The 24214-nt window shown below is 41.9% G+C and overlaps 1 protein-coding gene across 50 annotated transcripts in view; it reads right to left on the reverse strand.

Annotated features, from left to right (window-relative positions):
• The window catches only part of rims2a (regulating synaptic membrane exocytosis 2a), a 188833-nt gene that overhangs the window by 128720 nt on the left and 35899 nt on the right, over positions 1–24214 (reverse strand). For 38 of the 50 annotated variants that reach the window (XM_039807131.1, XM_039807128.1, XM_039807170.1 and 35 more), the window contains 3 exons: positions 21165–21375; positions 20529–20540; positions 7487–7761 (listed from right to left, as the gene is read on the reverse strand). In XM_039807131.1, coding sequence (XP_039663065.1) covers positions 7487–7761; positions 20529–20540; positions 21165–21375 — 498 coding nt within the window. Of the gene's footprint in view, positions 1–874; positions 1462–7486; positions 7762–14763; positions 15365–20528; positions 20541–21164; positions 21376–24214 lie in introns of those variants that run through there. The other 12 variants (XM_039807126.1, XM_039807149.1, XM_039807142.1 and 9 more) reach the window with 4 other exon arrangements.

Consider the following 24214-nt stretch of genomic DNA (forward strand, 5'->3'; position numbering starts at 1 on the left):
CTCCGTGGGGGAACGAAGCATTTAGCAGACTAATCATAATATGCTCCAATGCATCTAAGTAAGATCCAACTTCTCTTTCTCTCTATCTCTCTCTCTCTCTCTCTCTCCCTTGACACACCACACAAGCACTTCTTGTCCAGCTAAAATGCTAAATTTATTTTTCAAATAATGAAAATGATTGCCTAAGTCTAAGATTTCTTAATTCAGTGGTAATGTGTAATGCACACAAATGCTTGTCTGTGGTTTTATGCTGTGTAGTCACTATTTTATCAAATAATGCATACCTGTTGTGTTAGATATATTTTCCCTTGCTCCAAAAACATAATTACCTATGTTTGAGTGTGTAGGGAGATGTGGGTGTGTGACTGTGTGTGTGGGTGTGTTGCATCCACTCCTTTCCATCTCTGGGACTCTTTTAAAAATGTACATTTTACACACACACACACACACACACACACACACACACACACAAACCCCATGTTGTCCTGTCAGGTACAGCAGCAGCAGCAGCAGAGGCAGTATAGCACACATGCTGCAGCGGTGCGCTGGGGCGTACGCGCACGCGCACACATACATAGGCTACGCGCACAGCACAGTCACACCTCGGCATTGTCACAGTCTACCAACGGTTCATTTTAGTAAATGTGCGCGCATGCACGCGCACACAGCAAACCGCGGCAGCATCACTGATCGGCCCCATCATCCTGTTAGGAAATATCTGCAGCAGCAACAGTACTAGAGCTTGTTATTACGCAGGCTGGCTGCCGATCGATAAAGGCAACAACCCTCCCGCCCCCCAAATACTCGTTTGACATACCAACGGGGAAGCCCTTCCTCATAAATCAGGGCATTTCTTTACAAAGGAATCACTCACCCGATGTTGCTCAACGCCTGCTCGAACAGCTCCGTCTGCAAGATGTTCTGAGGCGCGGAGAAAGCCCCGTTGAAATGGGATAAAACCGAGCTACAGAACTGACGCAATGTCTCAAACTGCATTTTCCCCCTCCGTTTTCTTTTATCCTCAGTAAATGATCACCCTTTTTCCTTTCACCAACAATACATCCCCAAGCCTGCGCTCTCTCCGGACGCCCCCCTCCACACATACACCTCCTCAGTATTTTGTTATTATTATCTTCCGGGGGCGCATTAAACGAAGAAAAGGTGCCGATCAAGTTCCATATTTCTCCGGCCGCTCCTGGTAAAAAGTGTCCTTAAATGAGACGCATTCCGGGCGGGATCCTTCGGTCATAATGCTTCGGACTTGAAGCGAGAAAAATAAGGTAGTGCCGGTGCCGGTAACGAGCCTTTTTTTCTTCTCGCTGTTGCAAAAATCTCTTCTCGGTGTGCAGGAAGAGGCGGAGGAGCGCCCGAAGGAGAGAAGAAGCGGAGAAGCATCCTACACGGCAGCCAGCAGCAGCAGCAGCAGCAGCATCCCTTACCGGCGCATCAGCTGCCGCCTCACATTCAACTCATATTTGCCGTCGCCTATGAAGAGCATACACTCGCGCTAACACACACACACACACACACACACACACACAACACACACACACACACACACACAAAGTACAGGTCTGATATGCAAGTGTGCGCACTCTGCCATATCTCTCCATCATCTCTCATGCACTCTTTGGGACGGCCGCAGATAGACCAGAGTATAATACGGGGAAGAAAGGCGATGCTGTCTCAGGTTTTACCCCCTTATTATATTTCATATCTAGCTTCAGAGCTTCAGCTCCTCATCAGTAATAGCAGATGACAGTCCTAATACTTCGAGTGTCTGCCTGTTAGGAAAGGGCACACATAAAAGGAGGGGGTTTCCCAAGGGTTTACAATTTTATTTTTATTCAGTCAGTTGTTATGCATGTAAAGATGCAGTGAGCTTCAAGAGGATTAAAGCATTTGATTACAGCAACATTTAAAATCATTTTGATGGTACACTGACTTGTAATAGGGAGAATGGTGCCTCTCTCATTCCCACTCTGCGCCGCAAATGCCTGTTCTCGCACTTTGGTGAGCGGCAGGGGCGGGGCTAGAAGGGAGGCACGGGGTAGCACATGCCCCCCTCCTAAAATATGATTGCCCCCCCTTCCCCAATCCATTGGGCTAGAGTGCTGTCAATCTAACAAATGTGATTTACATCGGTTCAGTGCACTGTCACTTGGATGCCTGTTCTGCCAATCTTCCCACTTTTTTAAGTGGCAGACTGAGCCTATGGAAAATGTGTATTGTATTTGGATATGCAATATGTGTTAAATGAAAACAAGAGTAACTAATAATGAATGTGATGTTTTATTTAGCAGAATTACATTATGGATTACTATCCTATCCAATATTTCTATGCTGTATTCTGATCAAATCAGGCTAACCGCTAACTGTTGCTAAGTGCCAACTGTGGTGTCGCCTAACGTATCCTCACGTCGCCTGTGTCTTGGCCAAAAGGTAGCACTTGAACACACTGCAAATACTACATGATGGCCAACTGCCACATACGTTCTGCGCCTGCATGAGAGGAAATAACGCTTAATGCCAGCAGGCGGTGGTAATCTCGTCATTCAAACAGGGAAACCATTTATACAAACTATTATGATACCGCTATGACACATACAATAAAACAGCGTTTGCCCGTATAAACCTTTATACATCCATGGTATCAGCCAGTGGTAGGACAGAGCCTACGGTCCCTCTGCTTCACTCCCCGCCAGGACGACAGTGGACACCGGAGAAGGCTAGCCAGATAGTCTATCTCCCGGGCTGTCATCCATTCTCTCGGTAAAGAAGTCTAAGTCTCCCTGTGGTGGAGAAGCGCGGGACCAAGCAGCCCACTGCGGCCGGCTGGCTAGTTAGCTAACTTGCTAATTTCACCCAAAATGGCTCTGCATGAGCCGAACAGAGTTGTCACTCATCTGGCAATAGCAATGTGCTTACCTACGATATGACAAGAGCGTGTGAATGAAACATTAAGTTGTTACATTTTACAAGTAGGTATGTAGATCTTTTAAAAGACATGTTTATGTTGAAATAAATAAACCTACATAAGTACCAGTAGTTATGTATCTCGCTATTACCATTTGTGTGCATCCCGTCCCAGAAATGCTTGTTACTAATCCTAGCTTCTGGGGAGTTCACTCCCCGTAGTCCTTATGTTTTTTCCCCCAGCGTATTTCCTTGGAGAACGTTGGTACCAAGATCCTGGTTGCAGCTGTCGTCGTGGTCCTGCTGCACTCCCTGCTGAGCTCAGCGGTGCCCTGCAATGTCATGCTGCGTCCTGCTGAACCCTGCTGCTTCCTGCTACGTCCATCCTTGCTCTGCTGGGCCACGCTACATCCTGTAACGCCCTGCAGCGCCCTGATATGACATGAACTACTACGACTACCATTTGAAGTCACTGTTCCATTATTAATTTGACTATTATCGCCACTGTTCATCATATCCCCAACCGGCCCGTCAGACACCGCCTACCAAGAGCCTGGGTCTGTCCGAGGTTTCTTCCCAAGAGGGAGTTTTTCCTCGCCACTGTCGCACTGCTTGCTCTTGAGGGAATTACTGTAATTGCTGGAATTGTTGGGGCTTTGTAAATTATAGAGTATGGTCTAGACCTACTCTATCTGTAAAGTGTCTCGAGATAACTCTTGTTATGATTTGATACTATAAATAAAATTGAATTGAATTGTATGTTTGCCGACGACGATCTCCTGGTGTTTCAGGGCCTTAACATCGTTGGTCCAAGTTGGGCAACAATTACGTTGAATGTTCCTTCTAAAAAAAGAAACAGACGTTCAAACTATTGAAATAAGATGACAGAAAGTTGAAACTGAAAAAGAAAGATTGAATAAACCCTGTCAAAATAAAAGAAAAGCTGACCAAGAAAAAAAGAGTGACATCAAGAAAAAATCTGAAGATCGTCATTGAAAAACATCAGAATGCAAAGAATATTAAAATAAAATCATCATCAAAGCCAGTGTTTCATTATTTTTCAGTGGGACTTTTTCACTGCCAAATGTTATGTTCGATGCCAAAGCTTACTGTCACTGCTCTAGCTCCAAAGTAGGTAGAGCATATGTTCAAGCACAGATACTAAAAATGTCAAAGTTATATAATATGTTGCATCAATTTAAACAGATTTGTTTTTTTTCAGTTAATGGAAAAAATCTGCAAAACAGATGAGAAGGCTATGAAAATATCATTATAAGACCCATGGTTTTTACTACCTGGGTCTTATTTGTAGAATAGGTCTTTTTTCACAGCAGACTTGTCATAATGTAAAAATGTTTAGCCAATAATAATGCTCTGTTCTCAAGTGTCCCAGTAAACCCTGACAGTATCATCATTCATTTCATTATTTACACCTGTGTGTTTCCTACTCTGACATGTCAAAATGTCTTTTGTGAGATGGGGATACAACAAGCTGCTGAAATCAGCTTTACAACTGAATGCACAGGGCCACTATGAAGGCAATACGTTTCACATATGTTCACAGACTAACCATATTATCAAACAAACCACTTATTTAAAGGTAAAAAGTAACATTACTGCTATTACCCCAACTGTCGGCTATAAGCATCCATTAGATTTAATTCCTACTTCAACTACCTACTGCACTTACTGTAGCTGTACACAAATGTAGTTTCACAATGCAAAGGACAATCATAATGGATGATTTGGGTATGTTCACTTAGTTAAAATGAGGATTTGTTTGAAATGTCTGACTACTCATGTTGCTTGCACACTGGAGTTGTGGAAGTTGCAGCATCATCATATCATAATTTGCCAGTAAACGTTATATTAAATGATAGGAATGATTACCAAAACTATGAAAACTAGAAAAAAATGAACTCCATGTCAATGTGAATTAATTGGTGAAATAACTTTAAGGCTCGTATGGCAGTGTTGTTTTACTGGCTGATGAAATATAGGCATAAGATGGGGCCTGTTTGAATGAATAGGACTAAACTGAGATGACTAGGTTAGACTAAGCAATGATTAATTGTGCAAAGCTGGACTGGATTGGGCCAGTCCAGACTCAGTGTGTTCCTCTTCCTCTTTGACTTAACATAGCTGGCAGGCTGAACGGCTTAATGTGTTAAAAAAAAAAATGCAGAATCTGAAGAAATTCCACCAGTGAGTATGTTCCAATCCCAGTGTAATCATTGTTGTTTCGTCAGCCTCACCCAACACTGCAGCTGTGTGTTCATTCAAATGACACCTCTGAGACCAAGATAAATTAGAAGCCTTCCCAAGTTATTTCTCCTTATAAATAGACTGTCAGCTTTTCCCCCTCCTTTCTTTAGCAGAACAGATCCAGGAGTTAATTTAAACATTCTTTGAGATTAATGGAAGTGGGTTTTGGTGCTTATGCAGTGGGAGTTCTATTTATGGACTCTGTGCTATCAATCATCAGCATTATCCTGTGCATTTCCAGACAGCCAGTTTCCTGTTGTGTCACTGCATATGTAGGCAATGCCAAAGCAATAATCGCACCCCGGTACCACATCCACCTCTTTCGCCATGCAATCAATTAATATACAGTGGCAAGGGCCTGGACTGGAACAGAGAGTGACTAGATGACTAAATGCTTGGAGCAGTCTGATCTATAGTGAGTCTGATCATCCATTAAAACCACCTTAAAGTAGCCAGCCATTTAAGGAGAAAATGGATAATGTACTCCAGTTGCACTGACACAAAATATTGTTAACCTGCATGAATCTTCAAGGTTTATAGTAGTGTAACTTTGATTACAATTTGCAGTTACATATGATGCTCTGCTCTTTATTGTGCTACTGTTCAGTGTGGCTTCAGAGTATAATAATAATAATAATAATAATAATAATAATATAAATGTCTATTTTGGAGTTATAGCAATGCTTCTGAGTATGTGTCATAGTTGCACAGCAGCCTTATTACACTGTGAAAGCACTGAAAGTATGTACACTTATCTCCAGCACTCACTGCTAGGTATGTGGGATATATCCATCAAAACATCCATTTGGAGCAAAACATCAGGCAATTAAACCAAACATATGTTTTTTTTCTCCCAGGAGCTCTCCCATTACTGCAGGTTCTAAGTGTATGAAGAAGTAAATACAAGGTTGCAATGGCAGAGAGAGGACACAGAACGAATTAGTTGTGTCTCCAAAGATACTGTGGGCACAAGCTTGTGCATGCTGGTTTGTTCCTGTGCTAGACAAGTTGGGGGTATGGCACACCAGGTGTACATTTACAAGGTCAGCAGAGGATAGGAACAGGGACATGGGCTAGATTGGGATAGAGTCAAATTCACCTCCTTTCCTACTGCACCTCTCCTATAATGTGCGTGATAGGTTACCGCTGCCATTGTGACCTTAGTCATTTTATTTTACTGATCAAACTGACGACAGTTTTAGACATTCTTAAGATGCAGTATCTTAAGTATCCTGTATATGTAAACATATAAGTCTAGTCTAGTTTAAGTATAGTCCAACGTTGCACTTGCTGTTACAAATGCTGTGTTACCCAACATCTGACAAGGCGCAAACAGGGACAAAGGAGTTTTCTGAAATGGTTCTCTGCCTTTCTGCTGTGTACATTTGTAGAGAGTGTGTAGATACTGACTACAAGCTTCTCTTCCTCTCCTTGGAAGAAGAAAGAGGAAGGAGCCCCCATGTGGACATCAAAGTAAGTACCTTATTTGACACCAGTATCATGAAATAGGCAAACGGATAAAAGATTCACAAACACAGAATGTCTGTGTTGTCGGCAACTGAGAGTTTGCTACTCAGAGCGGGCATTTAGTGCATATGACAAATAGAACACAATATTCTGCAATGAAATCCGGCCTGCTCTTGCCTTTCTACTCCAAAAGCATCTTTATAATGCTCAATTTCCAAGGCTTGCAGTGCCTGAACTGGCCTGAAAACATTCCTGATGACAAAAAACATTTGTTAAAGTTTAAAAGCAAATGTTGTTGTCACCTTCCAGCACCCCATCTTAGCTTAGCCTGGCTCAAACAATCTGTGTTGAATTGTGCTGTGTGTGTGTGTGTGTGTGTGTGTGTGTGTGTGTGTGTGTTGTGTGTGTGTGTGTGTGTGTGTGTGTGTGTGTGTGTGCGTGCGCGTGCGTGCGCGATGGCGTGCGTGCGCGCAGTGGGTGGGTGGATGACTGTTGTAGAATTGCTGAGTTAGTGCCATATACAGTATCTGTGTCTCTGTCTCCTTTATAGGCCTCATGGGCTCCATGTACAAGCTGTTTTATATGGGGCCTTGACTAGCTTGCTAGGAGACATTGCTCTTATGCCAGGCTTGAAATACAGTTCTGCACTACCTATACAACGGCCACATATTTCAGCGGTAATGCTAAAAAGCTCTTACGCAGTTACGTCCATGCACCTTCATGTGGCATCATATCATATGTTCTTTACATCTGTGATGTATAAATCCCTGATTAAGCAATCTACTTGACTTTACACCATAATAAAAACCACTTATGTGGAGCATGTAGTAGAACTGACCTGTCTATGGGTGCGTCGTACCTCAGCCCCGATCCGTTGTCAAGGGACGACTGTCTGGGCAGGAGTCCGCCGTGAGGTCTGCTTCTGTCTGACGCTGGTGTCAAGTCCCCTGAGGCTCCCTGGTAGGGGTACAGGGACGGGTCCTGCAGTTTGGCCTTCTTCCCCTGCGGCCCACCCTCAAACAGCACCTGACCAGGCCCCGAGCCGTAGAACCACGCCCCCGATTTGGTGAGGATTTCTTGTTGTTTTCGGCACAAGTTGCATACCCACATAACCTGCAGCGAAGAAAAGGGACGCATTAATATGTTGGAGTGGTGATAGAGAGGCTGCCTTATATAACCTATGATGAGCTATAATGGAGTGATTTGGATATTTGTAATGCAAAGCTGTAACACAGGCTAACTTTGAGGCATATCGCTGTTGCTGGGTGAAAATCTTACATTTTATATTCAAAATGTCAATTTTTCAGAAACTATGTATAACTTGTCAGATTTGATAAAATCTCCAAAATAAATCAACAAACTTGGAGTTTTGAGTTTTCACCCCACAGCGACAATATTCATAAACAGTATTGACAATGTTGATGAGTTGAAATATGAAATATTTTACACATGCAGCAGCCTTTGATTTCACTTAAAGGTAAAATTGGTTTAGTTTGTTATTATTATTAGACATTTTGAGTCTGTGAGTCTAGATAATCCCCTGCAGATCTTTTAGTACGATCAAATGTCCTTTCCATGTTGAACATCAGCAAATTTTCTTATTCCTTATGATGCGGCACATTAGTATTAAAATCTTGTTTCTGGTTAGCAAACTGCAAAAGTTCAGAGCCTACATGACTACCGACTGCAGAGACTTAATGAGGGTACAGTAAGTAGAGTAGCACTTTGGTAAGATAAATGGGAAAGAACAGCAACGTTTTCCTTCTGTTATAAGGACCGGAGAGATGGAGGTTTTTACTGCTCTGTGATGTCGTGCCTTTATCTGCTCTATACTGCAGTCCCAGCAGCCAGCTCACCACATTAGCCTCATAAATCCAGGAGCAGACAGGAGCCCTGATCACTAAACACATACGTGCACAGACAAACACAAACGGCGCATTGAAAAGCTCAGCACTCTGTCTTGACTTCTCCTGTTGAGAAAATGTATATGGTTTTTATTTGTATCAATTGATATCAGGTAGAATGAAACCTGAGTCTCACGCAGGCCTGCTCCAGGTGACCACGCCCGTCTCGTTAACACTGAGCAACTTAAAGTGGCATCTACAGCTGTGTTCTCAACCGTTCCCTATCACGGAAATAGTGCACTCTATAGTGTGTTCACCATTTTGTAGTGGTGTTCGAATTCTCTGGGGTTAATTTCATTCACTATATAGTCCACTATAAAATACCCAAAATGCACAGCTAATTTGAGTGTTTATACAATGTACCCTACAGTTTACTCCCGTATAACACAATGCAACGCAGTCGTGTTTTCCCAGAGAAGAAGAAGCAGAAGTCACTGCGAAAACTGAAAAGGAAAAATGGAGCGGGCTTTCGTTTCTAAACAGTGGAAATGTACAGTATGCAACCTTTAATATTCTCCTGGGTGCTCGGTTGGTTTCAGGGACGTATGAGAAGTATTTGTCTGTTTGTTTGTTTACATGATGCTGGGCGCTCCCGCTTCCGTCACACAAACAATGGGCGCATCTCCTGACGCAACGATGTTTAGAAAAATGTCAGTGTAGTGTCCAAAATCTGGTTTAGTCATTCCCTATATAGTTCACTATGTAATACAACACTATATAGAGAATAGTGAGTGAGTGAATGAGGGAACGGTTTCGAACACAGCTTGTGTGTGTCTAGGCTTGTGTGTGTCTAGGAGCTTGCCAAATGATTGACAGGCCAGACAGCCAGTAGGGCGGCCAAGAGCTACTACCCCCCCCACCACCACCACCACCACCACCCTCCCTGTCTTTACAGTCCCAGTGCTGAGTCAGTGCATTACTGTTATTAGTGTGAGCGAGCTCTGAATGCTGCATCAGCCACCATCAGTTGGTCTGTAACTCGACTTTTTTTATTTCAGTAAGCCTTGAATCAAATTAAAATTGACTGATATGTTATTTCTAGATTAACTGAACTCGCTTAAACTGTGCTGGTCGGTACAGTTACTGGCTGCAGCTGTTCAAAGGCTGGATTTGTAGTCATAGCCAAAACCACAACTGCTTATCTCAGTGGCTGGCTGGACCTGAAGCACAGGGTGATGCAGAGCAGTAACCGCTGTGGAAGAAACCCAACAAGTCATCACAGAGGTCGGCAACCTGTAGCACGCCATGTTCAATCTTTGCACACAGATAAAAATAAGAATTTGTATTTTGTGTCCCGGTGGAGCGGAAGAAAAAGCAGTCATCCAATTACACAACTCAAGATTCAGTCCGCAGCCTTTAGTATGGCTGGCTAAGTCATCAAACATGTCAGTGTTCATGGGTGGGATGTCAGTGGGAGATCATGTGCTTGTCACTGAACTAGTGACTTACTGGCTTGTACGAAATCTCGGAGCAATTTCATAAACTACCACAACATTACACCTTCCTTGTTATGCTCCCAGCTGGTTGCTACATCCTCCTCAGACTAACAGTGTGAGATAGCAGCAACAAGTACAGTGTGTGTGGTAGTCGCGATTGTTAATATCTGTTTCTCTGTGTGTGTGTGTGTGTGTGTGTGTGTGTGTGTGTGTTGTGTGTGCGTGCGTGCGTGCTGGCGCGTAAGGCGGTGCGGCGCGTGGGCAGCGCGTGTGTGTGTGTGTGTGTAAATAGGAAGATAGAATTATCCGCCTTAAAGCAAACGATTAAATTTTCTATTTTTTTTTCTGCAATGTTGCCACACCGGTGACTTCAGGGAAGCAGGAGGATTTTCTGTTGTTTCTCCGTCATCTGTGACTTCGGCAGTGATCATTGTGTCTGGAAAAGAGCAGATGCAGGCTGCCGGTAAGCTAGCGTTACCCTGTGTCGTTAGCTGCATGATACCAACCGGTAAGCTACATTGTGTCTGTTGTTTTTTGTCTTCGAAGATGCGCAAGTAGGCGGGGGTGGAGAGAGAAAAAAAAACACTGGGAATTGCCAATGCTGCTTCTGATTTCGATAGTCGAAATCGAAAGCTCATTTCGATCAATTTTCGATTCAAAATTGAAATCGAGACACCCCTAATGATGAATTATTTTTAATTTCAAATGTAGTGCAAAAACAGTGTCACACCACAGGCAGCATGTCCTGGCCTATATTAATAATGACACACAATGGAAGCTGGGAGGCTACAAATTGTGCTTTATGTGTCCCAGAGGAGTGGAGCCAGTGAGGCCACGACTGGCTCTTTAACTGGGGTCATGGTGAGAGCTCTGCAGTGAACCATGAGTCATCAGCTAAGACCCGGGAGCCACCGAGGCCAGTTTTTCTGCTAATAAACCACACATCACTTCCTGCACCTGGAAGTTATACGCTTATAGAACACATGTATGAGCATGCACACAAACTGTATTTTGCTTGACATTATATCTTCAAATGAAAATAAGTCTGAGGAATTTATCTCAAAATGGAATGATCACATGGAGAGGGCAATTAGAAACAGGCACTACTTTCCTTCTGTTGGATGTGTGCTTCAGGTACAGTACAGCAGGTTCTGGCCTGCTAGGGTGCTTCAGCACCTCCAGTAGTTTACACGGGGTGTCTGCCGACACGTTACTAGATACCACGGGCCCCAGGGGGTTGCAGGTACCCCACCTCAGACAGGGACACTTGTAGCTTACATCCTATCAGATCAGACAGGTTATTAATACATAGAAATCATCCAAGACGGACCGATTTAAAAAGTGGTTTAGTTTGCCATCTCTACCATCCATATTGTAGCAATTACATAAAATGCAGACATGAAATGGATGGCAGGGTATGGAGGTGGTGGATGGGCACATACAAGCCACTTCAAATCTTAATTCAGTTCCCAACTCAAGTGAAAAAGATTCCTACTTGAGTGATGTTTTTTATTTTAGCCTAATTCTGCAGCAATGATTAAAGCATCATTACTAACCGTATCCAATCTGTTATTGTTCCCACAATCTAATCAATAATGGTACTATTAGGTGTTAATAGCATTTTATTTTCACATGAACCCTTTCAGTTCAGTTTGAGCTCTATTCTTAAAACAGATGATGTATCATCTGTGGTTAATTACAACAAAGCTGTCCTTCTCTCTCAAACGGCCCAGTTCCTTTACAGAAAACTGCAGCCTATGACCTACATATTTACCCCTCCAAACTGCAATTAAAATAGAGTCAGTTGCTATGCACCTCTCTGGTCTGCCAATAATATTGTAATTAACCACATTCTCAGCCCTTGAACTGCACATGTCAAGCTGTTTTATATCATCAGTGAATACCTAATAGCATATTAGTATTTAAAAAAAAAAATTATATTTCTGGATTTAAATATCTGGATTTGATTTGCACGTTGGAACAGAGTCAGAATGAAAAAGGGATACAGAAGAGCAATGCTAAGGTAAATGTCACTCCTATGTCCAAAACATTACGTGAACTGCAAAATACAAGAAGCCTTGTTTTGAGCTTGATACATTTTGAGATGATCCAGAGGGATATGAAAGAGCTACGTGGAGGTTAAAGAGTTTCATCAACTGATTGAGAAGCATGTGGAATATGAGCAATACTATTTCTTAGAAGCAGCCTAAGGCAATGATGCTAAATGGATTCATACAACATATGGTCTTTATTGTTATATCATGCTATTATAAATGACTGAACAAATTCTCAAATCTCTCAGATATCTTATAAATAACCAAAATTCAAGGAAAAATCTAATCATGCCATATCCCACCAGATATGAGACAGTAACAGAAACATGTTGTTTCATTCATTACACTTTTTTTCTGTCTGTAGTCATACTGGCAGAGCCATCACACAGCATGCGGCTGCCAACAGTCCATCTAGGGAAGCAGGCCAAAGACATTGTGAGCTCAATCTACACTGACAGGAAACTGTAATACACACACATATACAGGTCAAGCAGCTGTAACAGCCAGAGGTATGTTCACTTTTACTGCAGCCATTCTGCCCACGACTCTTCAAATAAACACACACACACACACACACATACACACACAAACACATTTCCCTTCGGCTTAACTCTTCAAGGGTGAGCGCAGGCAGGGGGTTGGGGGCTGCAGCCCTTGGGCATGGCAATTTCTCCCTGTGTTTGCACATTTCATAGTCATTGAACCTGTAGCTAAAAATAGAAAGCTAAAAACCTAGCACTCCCACACAGTGCAAACACCAGGAAGATATATATACTCTATTAAATGCACTATAGGCTTTTTACTGAGGCACTGAATTAAGGGAAACAAACACCAGTGCCATGGGATCAATAAATAATTTCCTTTCTAATACTTAAGAGCTTATTTTGTGGTGACTAGTTCTACCCAACAGTATATATATGCTACACATAGTAAATAAAATGTACCCTTGCAGCAATGTACTTTACATGTTCCCCTGTCTGCTCCATTCAAAATGTTTCTGGGGGAGTCACACACACACTCACACACACTCACACACACACACACACACACACACACACACACACACACACACACACACACACACACACACACACACACACACACACACACACACACATACATACATACATACAAACCAGATAGATTTGCAGTAAGAGAGGGCACTGAGCTCCCTCTTGTGGCCATTAAACTGCACTACAACATTACTTAACAGAGGCTCCAGAGTGAATCAGCAGTATCCTTGCAGGCATATCACAGTGTGCTCAAATGGAAAGCAGGCTCCAATGTTAAATTAAATCAATGACATTTTTACATTCACTCATTTTATATTCACAACAGTATTTGTAATATAATTGCTAAAATTATTCTCTTGATTTCACAGGAAGTTGTTTCAAATTTAGAGAGAGCCTAGTGATAGTGACATTCATTTTACATGAGAGCTGACGTGTGCATCCTAGTTGGCCAGTGGTCTAATTAACACAATATAACCATGGCCCCCCCCTCTGTTTTGATTGCAATGGAAAACCGCATTTCATCAAATTTTCATCAGTTTCTTGTCAGCTAACTATAAAAAGCCAAAAGACCTTCAAAAACAACTAAAGTAAAGCCTGGAGATGACACACACTGCAATATTGATGTGACAGTAAATTACCTGTCATAGGTATCATATTGCTTTGGTGTTTCTCTCCTTCACCTGGACTGAGGTGAACTGAACCACTCATTAAAGACTCATTGTTCAGCGAATGGAGTGTTCCTCAGAACATCCCAGTCTGGAATGAGTCCAGCTTAAGCACACAGGCAAGAATACCATCCAATACACGCCCAAGCAAATTATTGCCACAGCTGGGGGCTACACAGGTGTGATGGGCTGCAATGACACACATAGGAAAGCATATGTAGGCCAATGAATAAGGAATATCAAGATAGGTAAATAATCAGATATATATTAATTTGAGGAGCATTGTACATTGTATAAAAATGGTCCTGAATAGATTTGTCCTCTAACGTGTGTTTTCTACATCATCTATGCATATTGTAATACGACTGAATCCAATAAATACAAGAATATGTCTTGGGTTTTGGGTGGATTTGGACTTTTGGGGCAGTTCTCCAGAATAAAAAAGTTGACATGGCATTTTGGTGTGATTCATTTGGCGGCCAATTAGAATGAAATAGGAGCGCCTGCATTCACATGCTCCAACGCTGACTGCACGTGGTGAATTGCATTTTAATGAGCTTCTAATTTTAGTGCGCGCGCCAGTAATAATAATAGACTTGATGAATATTTATGTCCCTTCCTTGAAGTTCAGAGACACGAGGAAGAGGAGGGGAATACTGTAGAAATCCAGCGGCTTTACATAGAAATGGCTCATGACTGTCAGACCCACATCCCCCTTTAGCCTCTCTCAGACCTAAATAAACATGGTTACAAAAAACAAAATGATGTGATGAGCAGATATGACGCACGCTCACTGAAACCATCATACAGTATGTCATTTTGGAAGCAAAATTAAATGTCGGAAAAATATTGCAAAGAAACACTAAATAGGCTAGACATATTATGCTCAATCTTCAAAAGGGCGTATGCGACTGAAATCGTTTGTGGACATGAATTATAGCAGCACATATAGCCCGAGAGTGCTGAAATGGTCACATTTCGGACAAGCAAAATGACCGGTGGAAAACGCGATGCAGTCGCAGCTTCATGCTCACTCAGCTTACCCATGGTGCCGCTGAGAGAAAACGGTGTGCCTGTGCGGAAAGATCGCAGCGTTTAAATCCTTATAATGTGGTGACGAGGCGACTGTTCGCAGCTCCTGAGAATGAAGAAACAGCCGACCTTCAGCACCGCGGACAGCTCCGAGTCCACACAACTGGCTGGCTGCCTGCCTGCCTGCCTGCCTGTCTGCCGGACAGCAGCTGCTGGGAACACCGTGAAGGTTACCAGGGATTCAACGGACAGCATCCGATCCAATAAAACCAACGCAGTCTTCTCCTACCCCCCTCTATATATCAACTAAGCAATTACAGCATCCAGAGACGCCGATTCATTTAAATAAATAAGGGATTCTAATCTTGACTGTCACACTGGATCCATCAAACCGTGCAATCAAATCCCAGACTCAATGTCGGTAGGTCTACGGAATGAAGACATGTGAGCCGAGCCAACATTCGCGTCAAATCACGTTGTTTGGCCCCGCCGCTGTATTAGCTCCTATGTGATCTGCTGCCGGAGTTGATGAGAGCTCATTTCATATGCGGCGCGTCCCAGCACTGCTCCCAGTCCCGTAGACAGACGCACAGAAACGCTGCTCCGCCGAAAAGAGACTGCCACTGCCTTTCCTGTGTGAGCGTTCACAACATGGGCGATTTTAGACCCTTGTTAGGGGGGCTCAAGCCCGTCTAAATTTCATCTCAGCCCCCCCTAAAAATAATAAAAAAAGTGTTTCAAGTTAGAGTTTGCAAACTTGTCTGTTAGTGACAGAGGACAAACAATTACAGGTTCAAAGGGCTTAACCCCGTCAAGGAAAGGGTTAACACAAAGGTAGTTTTGGCTGAGTCTCTATCTGATCTGTCAGAGGGAGAGCAGGAGACGGTTGGGAAGTTTAACTTGGTAGTCCCCGGAGAAGAAGTTGGTCATTTCATTCTGCAGATTAGAACCCAAATTGAAACTTAAGCAACTAAAATTGCTGAATGTTAGAACATTGTGTCTAATTGGTCCAGCTAATGGAGATCCCAATAAATCAAAATCAAATCAAAAATTACTGTGACTTATAAAGTGTCAGGGTTAGTTAAAAACGTTAGCTGACGTTGTTGTTCCATAGCTAGCTCAGAGATTATCGGCTAATGAAATTACTGATTTAGCATGGGGGATTAACACTTTTGCAAGACACTGTATCCGTGTCACATTCTCATTAGGGGCTGAGCCCCCCTAAAGGTCTGATCCTAGATTCACCCCTGGTTGACAAGCACACATAATGTGTCATTTCTGACTCAGTCTGTGCTGTGTGACCACAGCTTGGGCTTCAAACCGAACACAGCTGTTATCATCGCCATTGTTGTGTGTTTCTCTTCATGTTGTCACTGCACGACCATGAAGTCATGGGGCCAGAGAGGTCATGTGAACATGTCAGCAAAAACTGTATGCTGCGTTCACCTGCTGTAGGAATAACTGTCTTGTAGACGCGGGTTTAAACGACTTGAAATATTTACAATGTTAGAAAAGTCAAGATGTTTTAAGTTGTTAAATTCTTTACAAACGGGGACTTAGGGAGTCATACAATGACTATTTCAATTAAAGAATTCATTGCCAAACCAACTCAAGCTCCCATATTATCACCTGAAAAGTGGGAAGCGTTTTTTAGGTAGCCTAAGCTTATGGCCATCATCTTTTCCACATTTAGCATTTTGTCTAGAATCAGGGGAAATAAAGCTAACAGCGTTAGCACCCTTTAAAAGTCCTTGTACAGCTAATTTGGAAAATGCAGAGTTGTGCATCTTTCTGCAAACATAAAAATCTCAACTACAACTGAGAGAAATGTAGCCTACACTTAGCCATATGTTTTCAAGCTCTGCAGCATATATGCAAAGGATGTGTACCACAACAAATGAATTTCTTCTGTGATTTTAACACATTTAATGATATTCAATGAAAACACTATCTTCTTTGCTACACAGATACTGTAACATTACATGCAGTTCTCTTTATGTTAACATTGCAAGTACACTAGTTAGTTAGGATTAAGACATGTTTAACACATTAAGAATTATGCATTTATAGTGTAAAAATCAACAATAAAGTGGAAATTTGGAATACACTGTGAAACCGGTTAAAGCATATGGAATGAAGAGAGTCCATATGGTATCTTCTGATGATGAGATAGATTTCTGCAGTGCTGTTTAGAGACTCACAAATCTATAAACTGTACTACAATATGCTATTCACTAAAATGCTGTTTAAAATTGAAAGAGGACCCTATAAAGAACCGTAGGACTTGCTCTTTGATTTTATAGCAGAAATGTTGAGGGGCCAAGAAGCACATGTAATGTGTTCAAGAGTTGCTTGAATCACAAATGACTTCCTCCCCGGAGACTGTTGATTCCTCAGGCCCTTTTGAAGCCACATCAGAGGAAATGGTGGGGAGCTCCACCGCTACAAGCAGGGATTCTAAAGACTTCACAACACTGACACACAGTTTATCTATATCAAAGGCATTTTATATTTTTACCCCTGAAACGCCACTCTGTACTTTGTTCTTCAAGTATCTACTGCAGAGGCTAAGCTACCTGGTAAAATCAATGAGCAGTGATTGTTATCAACACAGATATTCTATCAGTGTTTTTTTTTATTTATTATTCAGCTTGTTGTGATAAGGCAAAGTGATTCATTGTGACTGTATATCAAATGAGTCATAGATTTAGCAAAATGTTACATTATGTTATTGGGCAGAACTGTAAGTCTTCAGTTGGGTCAAAGTGTATATTCTTTTACCAGCTGTTTAACTCTCAGTCCCTCTATATCGTATTCCAGTGTGCCATAGCTCTGCTACCTGTCCCAGACATAGAGACATGTAAATATTCAATGGCGTTTCGCAGAACAAGATCTCTCTCGCCACTGCTGTCACCATCTGTGAGAGAGGGAAAGAGAAGACGGATGGAAAAAGGGCAGATTTCACCACTGCCACCTCTTTCACTGACATCCAAGCTTTCTGACAAGCTGCTTGGGTATACCAAAATGTGGCCCGTTGTTCATGGCAGAGTAATCACAGCTTCTGTCCATCTGCGACTACAAGCAAGAACACACAAAACAATCAGCAAACCATATCAATAAACTCCTAGTGGACCACTGTGTATATACTGTATCATTAACTCATAATTAAAACCCTGTGGTGTCTTGTGTATTGGCTAATAATGTGCAGCTAGCATAAAACAACATTCACAGCCCAACAACAACCTACTTCTGCAATACTACCAGCTACATAACTTCTACTCTTTGTCAGAATGCCCAGATAAACATTTCAATTATGCATTAATTTACAATGCCAATGTAAAGATAATGAATTGCAAAATCATTGATTATAAATGAATGCAGTAAACCAACCCAAATCACCTATGCTGACATCAGGTCAATCGTGAACTACTCGCAGGTGTTTACTTGGTTAACTTGCACTTCAACTCAATGATGGCTCCTCCTCACATCCTCTTAGCGACCTCCCGGTCAAACAGCGGAGCACTTTCAGTACGAGACTGATCCAGCCATCCCCCTCTGTGTCAGGGCAGGGGAGTCGGGAGGCTTCCTCCTAACAAACTTAGACCAATAAAGACACTCTCACCTTTCAATTATCTAATCAATAACTGCGCTACAACTTTACAGTGACAGTATACTTTACATTTCATTATGCAGTACCTGTGCAGTGCACAATTTACAGCAAAGATTCTCCCACTTATTTAAGTAATTATTGATAAGTATTGCTCACAGCTCTTCAGCTGCTGTTAGTTGAATTTCAAGATGGGATTAATAAAGTACTCTATCTATCTATCTTTAGCCTTGCCACATCTTCTGCTCATTTCCATGCTCGCTCTCTGTTTCTCTGACTGACGCTGTCATTTAAACTTCTGCATCCTGCCATAAAAGCTTACTCTGCTCCCATGCCAAAGACTAGCCTATGTATCAGCAATTTCTTGGATTTTCAACTCATTCTGAAAGCATCTGAAATATGTCACTATTGTCAAGCACAGAGAGTGAAGTGCAGTGACTCCTCTGGACTGGGATCAAATGTTTACTCCTGCATCTTCCTTTGGGGTTTGCAGCTGTATCTCAGTATAGACAACTACAGCAAATCGTTACTGAATTCCTTTCTGAGCAACAATGCAGTATATTGACAACAGCATCCGCAATCTATATGGAGAGTTGACCTGGAGTGCCGGGAGGCCAGGGCACCACCAGGCAAATAGCTGGCATTGCCTCAGTGGCACATTCCAGGGCCTCTCTGCCAATGCCCGGACTGTCCATCGCCAGCCTGCTGCCACTGTTAATACTCAACACCATCTGTACAACAAGGTAACCGATCTCCCAGCTATTATCTATCAGTGAACAATGGCCGCCTGTACAACTGGGGTCTTGGCAGTGAAAGGAGCAGCAGGGCAGAGGTCTCTCCAAGTGTTCAAGCTGCTCAGTTGTTTGGATCAAACCTGCTGGTATGTACTTCTCTTCAGGGTGACTTATAGACTGTTTAGTTACTGTTTGGCTGTCAACAGCTTAACCCAAGCAGGTTAGAGATAAAAACCTGCTATGGGAAATCTATGTCATATGAGGACAGAGCAAATATATGACCCCTGTGAAGTGTTCCTCTGGCTGTCTTTGTGCAACTCACTAAAAAAAAATAGCATAACAGATATAGACAATCCCCAAGGCTATTCAATACTGCAATCAGTCATTATAGCGTTCCCTTTTTGATCTATAGTGTTCTATACATCACATGTAGGACTGCATGTTAGCGTTGAGTTGGGATGGTTTGGATCGGGTGTGGGATTTCATATTGATCTAAACCCTATCTACCAATAGAGTGCTTAGAAAAGCGACTCCCCTTATCTGCTTGTTGGAGTAAGTATTATTACAAAGCAATATTAATCAGCAATGAGGTAATAATCCAAATTAGCTCTACATTACTACCTATATGTTTAAAGAAAGGTCCAATTTGAATGGGTTGAAGAGTAATTTAGTGTTGCACCTACATCAAATTATAGGACTCACAAGAGACAGACTGAAAAAAATAAAATACAAAAGAGGTCAAAATCTGTGCAGCATTAGGGCTAACTCCCAAAATGCTGGATGCCACAGTTTCCATAATGCAACACGATGCCTGGTATACACCCATATCATTAAAGTCAGTAATACGGGCTTTCTGCTAAACATTTGTTGAAAGAAAGTCTCAAGCCCACACCGATATAACCCAGATGACATCATCAGGGTTATTTCTTCACACTTTGTAGAACTCACTCTGGAGCCACATAAGATAGTATACAACTGTTTTTACAGTCTGAGTAGAAATCTGTGTGACGGGTAACTTTAACGTCATGTGTAACATCGGTGGAGCGCTCCTGTTTTATTCCTTGAGTCTTGTCTAAGCTTTATCCTTTTTAATTCCAACCTTATCTGTCTTTTGTCATTTAACACAATTTAAGAAGCAAAATATCAAAAAGATTTCTACCCTCTTGAAAACAGCGTGTCTTTAACGAGCTAATGTTTAGTCAGTGTTTATTTCAGAATGATGTGGTAGACTCACAGACAAATACTAATCAGGACTTTTCTTGTTTTTGTTTTCATGTCATTGTTGGCTGCTGTATGTGTGTGTGTATATATATATATATATATATATATATATATATATATATATATATATATTGTATATACACATCACAGTTTTTCATGAACAATATTTGTGTTCAGACATAGTCCCAAGAAACGCAGAAAAGGATTTGCTAACCACTTTGTCCTCCTGTTGCAATTCCATGAGAGCAGGAATGCAGCAGAAAGAAAGAATGAGGGAGACAGAGGGGGGGGGAAGGAGAGAGAGATTGTGAGTGACATTAGTAGGTCCTGGTAGTACGGTCACATTCCAACAGCAAAGGATTGGATGGCATCGCATAAAAACACTCAAGCTCATGATTTAAATTTAAGCGGTCTAATACTAAAAGCTTTGGCTTAGTCTGTGGGGAGGATTTTACAGAGGTTAGTTAGGAACTGGTGTGCCACATTATACAAAAGGGTCCTTTATGGGAAAAGTAAAGGAGGAACAGTTCCCTCCAGTGGTGAAATAGGACAACTGTAAGTTACAGTAAACATGAATAAGAAATCTACAGCTGGTAATTAACACATAAGAGTGAACAGAATTAGATAAAAGCATGCAGGAAGAGATATTCTGACTGGAGTACATGTTGATAATCTGAAAAAACAGTTGCCATTAGAGACACTGTTGGCTCAATTCCCAGATTATGATTTCACTGCAACGTTTCATAACCTTGGATTTAAAATCGTAGTGTAGGGGAAATTTGCCTGAGGGTGGGACATCTGCATGTGTGTGTATGTCCTAATAAATACCGAGCATGCGAGCCAGTGTTACCTTATTTGACCGCAGAGACACTCGTCCTCCGCACCGAGCACAGAATTTGGTTTGGCAATATGAACAGAGGTGGCCACAGCCATCGGCAAACTTGGTTTTGTGGCATATCCCGCAGGTTGGGGCTTCGCTGTTCTGGTCCTGAGTCGGCTTAGACTCTTCCCCCATCTTTTTAACCTGGTCCTTGTACGATTCAAACTGCTGGTGCAACTTCCTGTAAGCGAATGGGAAGAACAGAGGTTAGGAAAAGAGAGATTAGATTTGGTGACCTATAAAAAAGAAGGTTTGTGTTTGATTCATTTATTGAATGCTTATGTGTAAAGGAACAAATATATAGCAAAGCGCCAATGCTACATACCACAGCATTTATAGCCTAAGCTCATTTTCAATGCCCGTTCCTTAAAACATTTATCAAAATAACATTGACCTAAGAACAGTATAAAGGCTTATTTTATCCAAATAGGGCTATGCAGTTGTGAAACAACTACACAAAAACTGTTTGCCTTTTGTGTAATCAGTATGAACATATAGGATAGATTCACATAATTTTTTCTGTTGTAGTCTAACTTGCAGACACATATGTTTATGACAGAGTTGGATAACAATCTTTGTGCACCAGATGTATCCCTCCTATTGCCACCAGTCTGATTCATGTGTTCAGTCCTGTTCTCAAAATCACACTTACACAATACACTCCGACTATCGACTGACTAACTGATATAACCTCGGACATGTGCAGTGTGTAAGGAAAAGCAGACACCATGACCTCAGAAGATTCAAAGCTGAGCTCCTCCTTTGATACTGCACCTCCCACAAAACGGGGGTATCAAATTTGCTTTGCAAGTTTAAGAACATCACTTAATTCCACTTTCTCAGGTTCCCCTGCATTTAATGAATCATTTGCACCTGTGTTTCTGTAGCAGGACAGTCGTAAGGTGAGACAGAACACCTTAGAGACATAGCTATTTTACCAATTCACACAATTAGGATTTCTCTATTGTATTACTTAGGAAACCATTGGTTTCACAGACAGTAGAGCCCAACACCCATTAAGCATTAGTGCAGTGTCTATTGTGTTACTGTTTGTGTCCTATAGATGGCCTCCTACTGATACATTACACCTGATCTCATACAGTGGATCCTTGACTTCTAACAAGTCCTGAGAGGCTACTGAAAAAAACTGCATGAACTCTTCGCATGCATTTTGTATGACACATGTCAATTGAGCGTCTCCTTGGAAACTAAACACTGGGCTGACTTCATAATCTGCCGATTAGAATTGGTTTCGCCCCACATATCCCCTGCAACATTCATTAGCACTTGTGAATTATTGAGCAACGCTATCCTTTTACCACATACAGCTCTGCGTTTGAGATAAATGCGCTTCCTTTACCCACAACCAGACCTTTAGAGCCCAAATGTAAAAACCACACACTACCTGAAGACTATCTGTGCGTGCGGTTGTGTGAGCGAGTCTCTGTGCCATACGAACATTAGACAGAGTGCCATTGGCATGCCCCCCGTTGTACCCACTGAGGGATTAAAGGGCTAATTGTGTCACAGCCTTTGTGTGTTTACCAAGCAGAGATTAGTATGTAGCCTTGTTCAACAGATCCCACCAAATCTCATTTACTGACAGAGGGGCTGATAACAGAGTGATGAAGACTGTGATACAAGAGGTAAAGCCACCGTCTCTAAGGATCAAGGAAATAAGACTACAAACAATCGTGTTTTAGTCTCACCTAATCTCCCTTTACACTCAAACGTTTACAGAGACATGAGCTCGATCCAGGGCAACTACGTTACATGGACGAAGGGCCACTGATCTATTGTCAGACAAGGTCACTGAGAAGAGCTGTTAAAGATAAGCAATGATTACCTCTCCCTTCCTCTGTATCACGTCACTTCCTTTAATGCTCACTCACCTCTTAGGGGGCTAAATAGGTTATAAAACACACTTTTAAAAAAGACATTTTCACAGGTGAGAGTTTTACAAATTTGACTGAAGTCTGTATACAGGCCAAGTATATATATGTTGATTCTAAGATGGTCACTGAAACATCAAGGAGCAAGACAAGAGAGCGCACAAGTAATGCAGCAGATTTAAATACAACAAATGAGTTACCAAGTAACGTGTATGACAGCAGGCAGCTGGTACACAGTGCCCATTCCAGGGGGTTTGCTTATTTGGTCAACACGGTCAAATGTAGGTGACACTGCTGACGAGTAATCATACGCGGCTCATTGTCCAATCCCACGCTAGCGTATCGGAGCTCTCTTACCTCTGGGCCGCGCCAGAGCAGCTACACACAGCCGGTAACCTGAATCTCTCTCTTGGACATATGACAGACCCAACAGCGAGGGTGAACTGCAAGCTCTCTGCAAGCTCCTGGATTCTACTTCTGCCACCACCTGTCTGAGCTGAACTTTAGCTTCTCTATCATCCTTAATACATCACGTTGGCACTGAAAGCATAGCTAGACATGACAGTGTATTAACCGGCTTATAAGTATGTGTATTAAAAGCATTAATTTAAAAGGGGAATTATCACCTTTCTCGGTCAGTGTATCTTTTGGACATTCAATTCTCCTTTCATAAACAGGTATTAAAATAAAAAAAAAACGAGTGGTTGTTTGATTTTCGTTTTAAAATACAAAATTTGAAAACTGAATTACAAGGCTTTTTCCTTTTCATGGTCAAAAGGAGATGAGAGAAATTTTAAATATGCTTTGATTTTCATTTTCTATTTCATATAACAAAAAATAAAATCACTAGAAAACAGAAATGAAAAAAGGCCAGGTTTTTTTTGTATTCTGAGACCGGATGTTGTCATTTCCAAGGCAACAGCGCCAGTGTACCAGTGTTTCAGCACAGGCTAAAATGACTTTGGATTCCTACTCTGATGTGATTTTAGACATGGCAAAAAAAGGCCTGTCATGTGCAGAAATCTCTGTGCCCATATCACAGGGAAGTGGGGGTGCAAGAGGATTTTCTGCAAGAAATGTGAGGAGATTTTGCACTGAAAATGGCTAAAACACAATGTGACCATAGAC

The sequence above is a fragment of the Perca fluviatilis genome, chromosome 7, assembly GCF_010015445.1.
Source record: "Perca fluviatilis chromosome 7, GENO_Pfluv_1.0, whole genome shotgun sequence".
Lineage (NCBI taxonomy): Eukaryota > Metazoa > Chordata > Actinopteri > Perciformes > Percidae > Perca > Perca fluviatilis.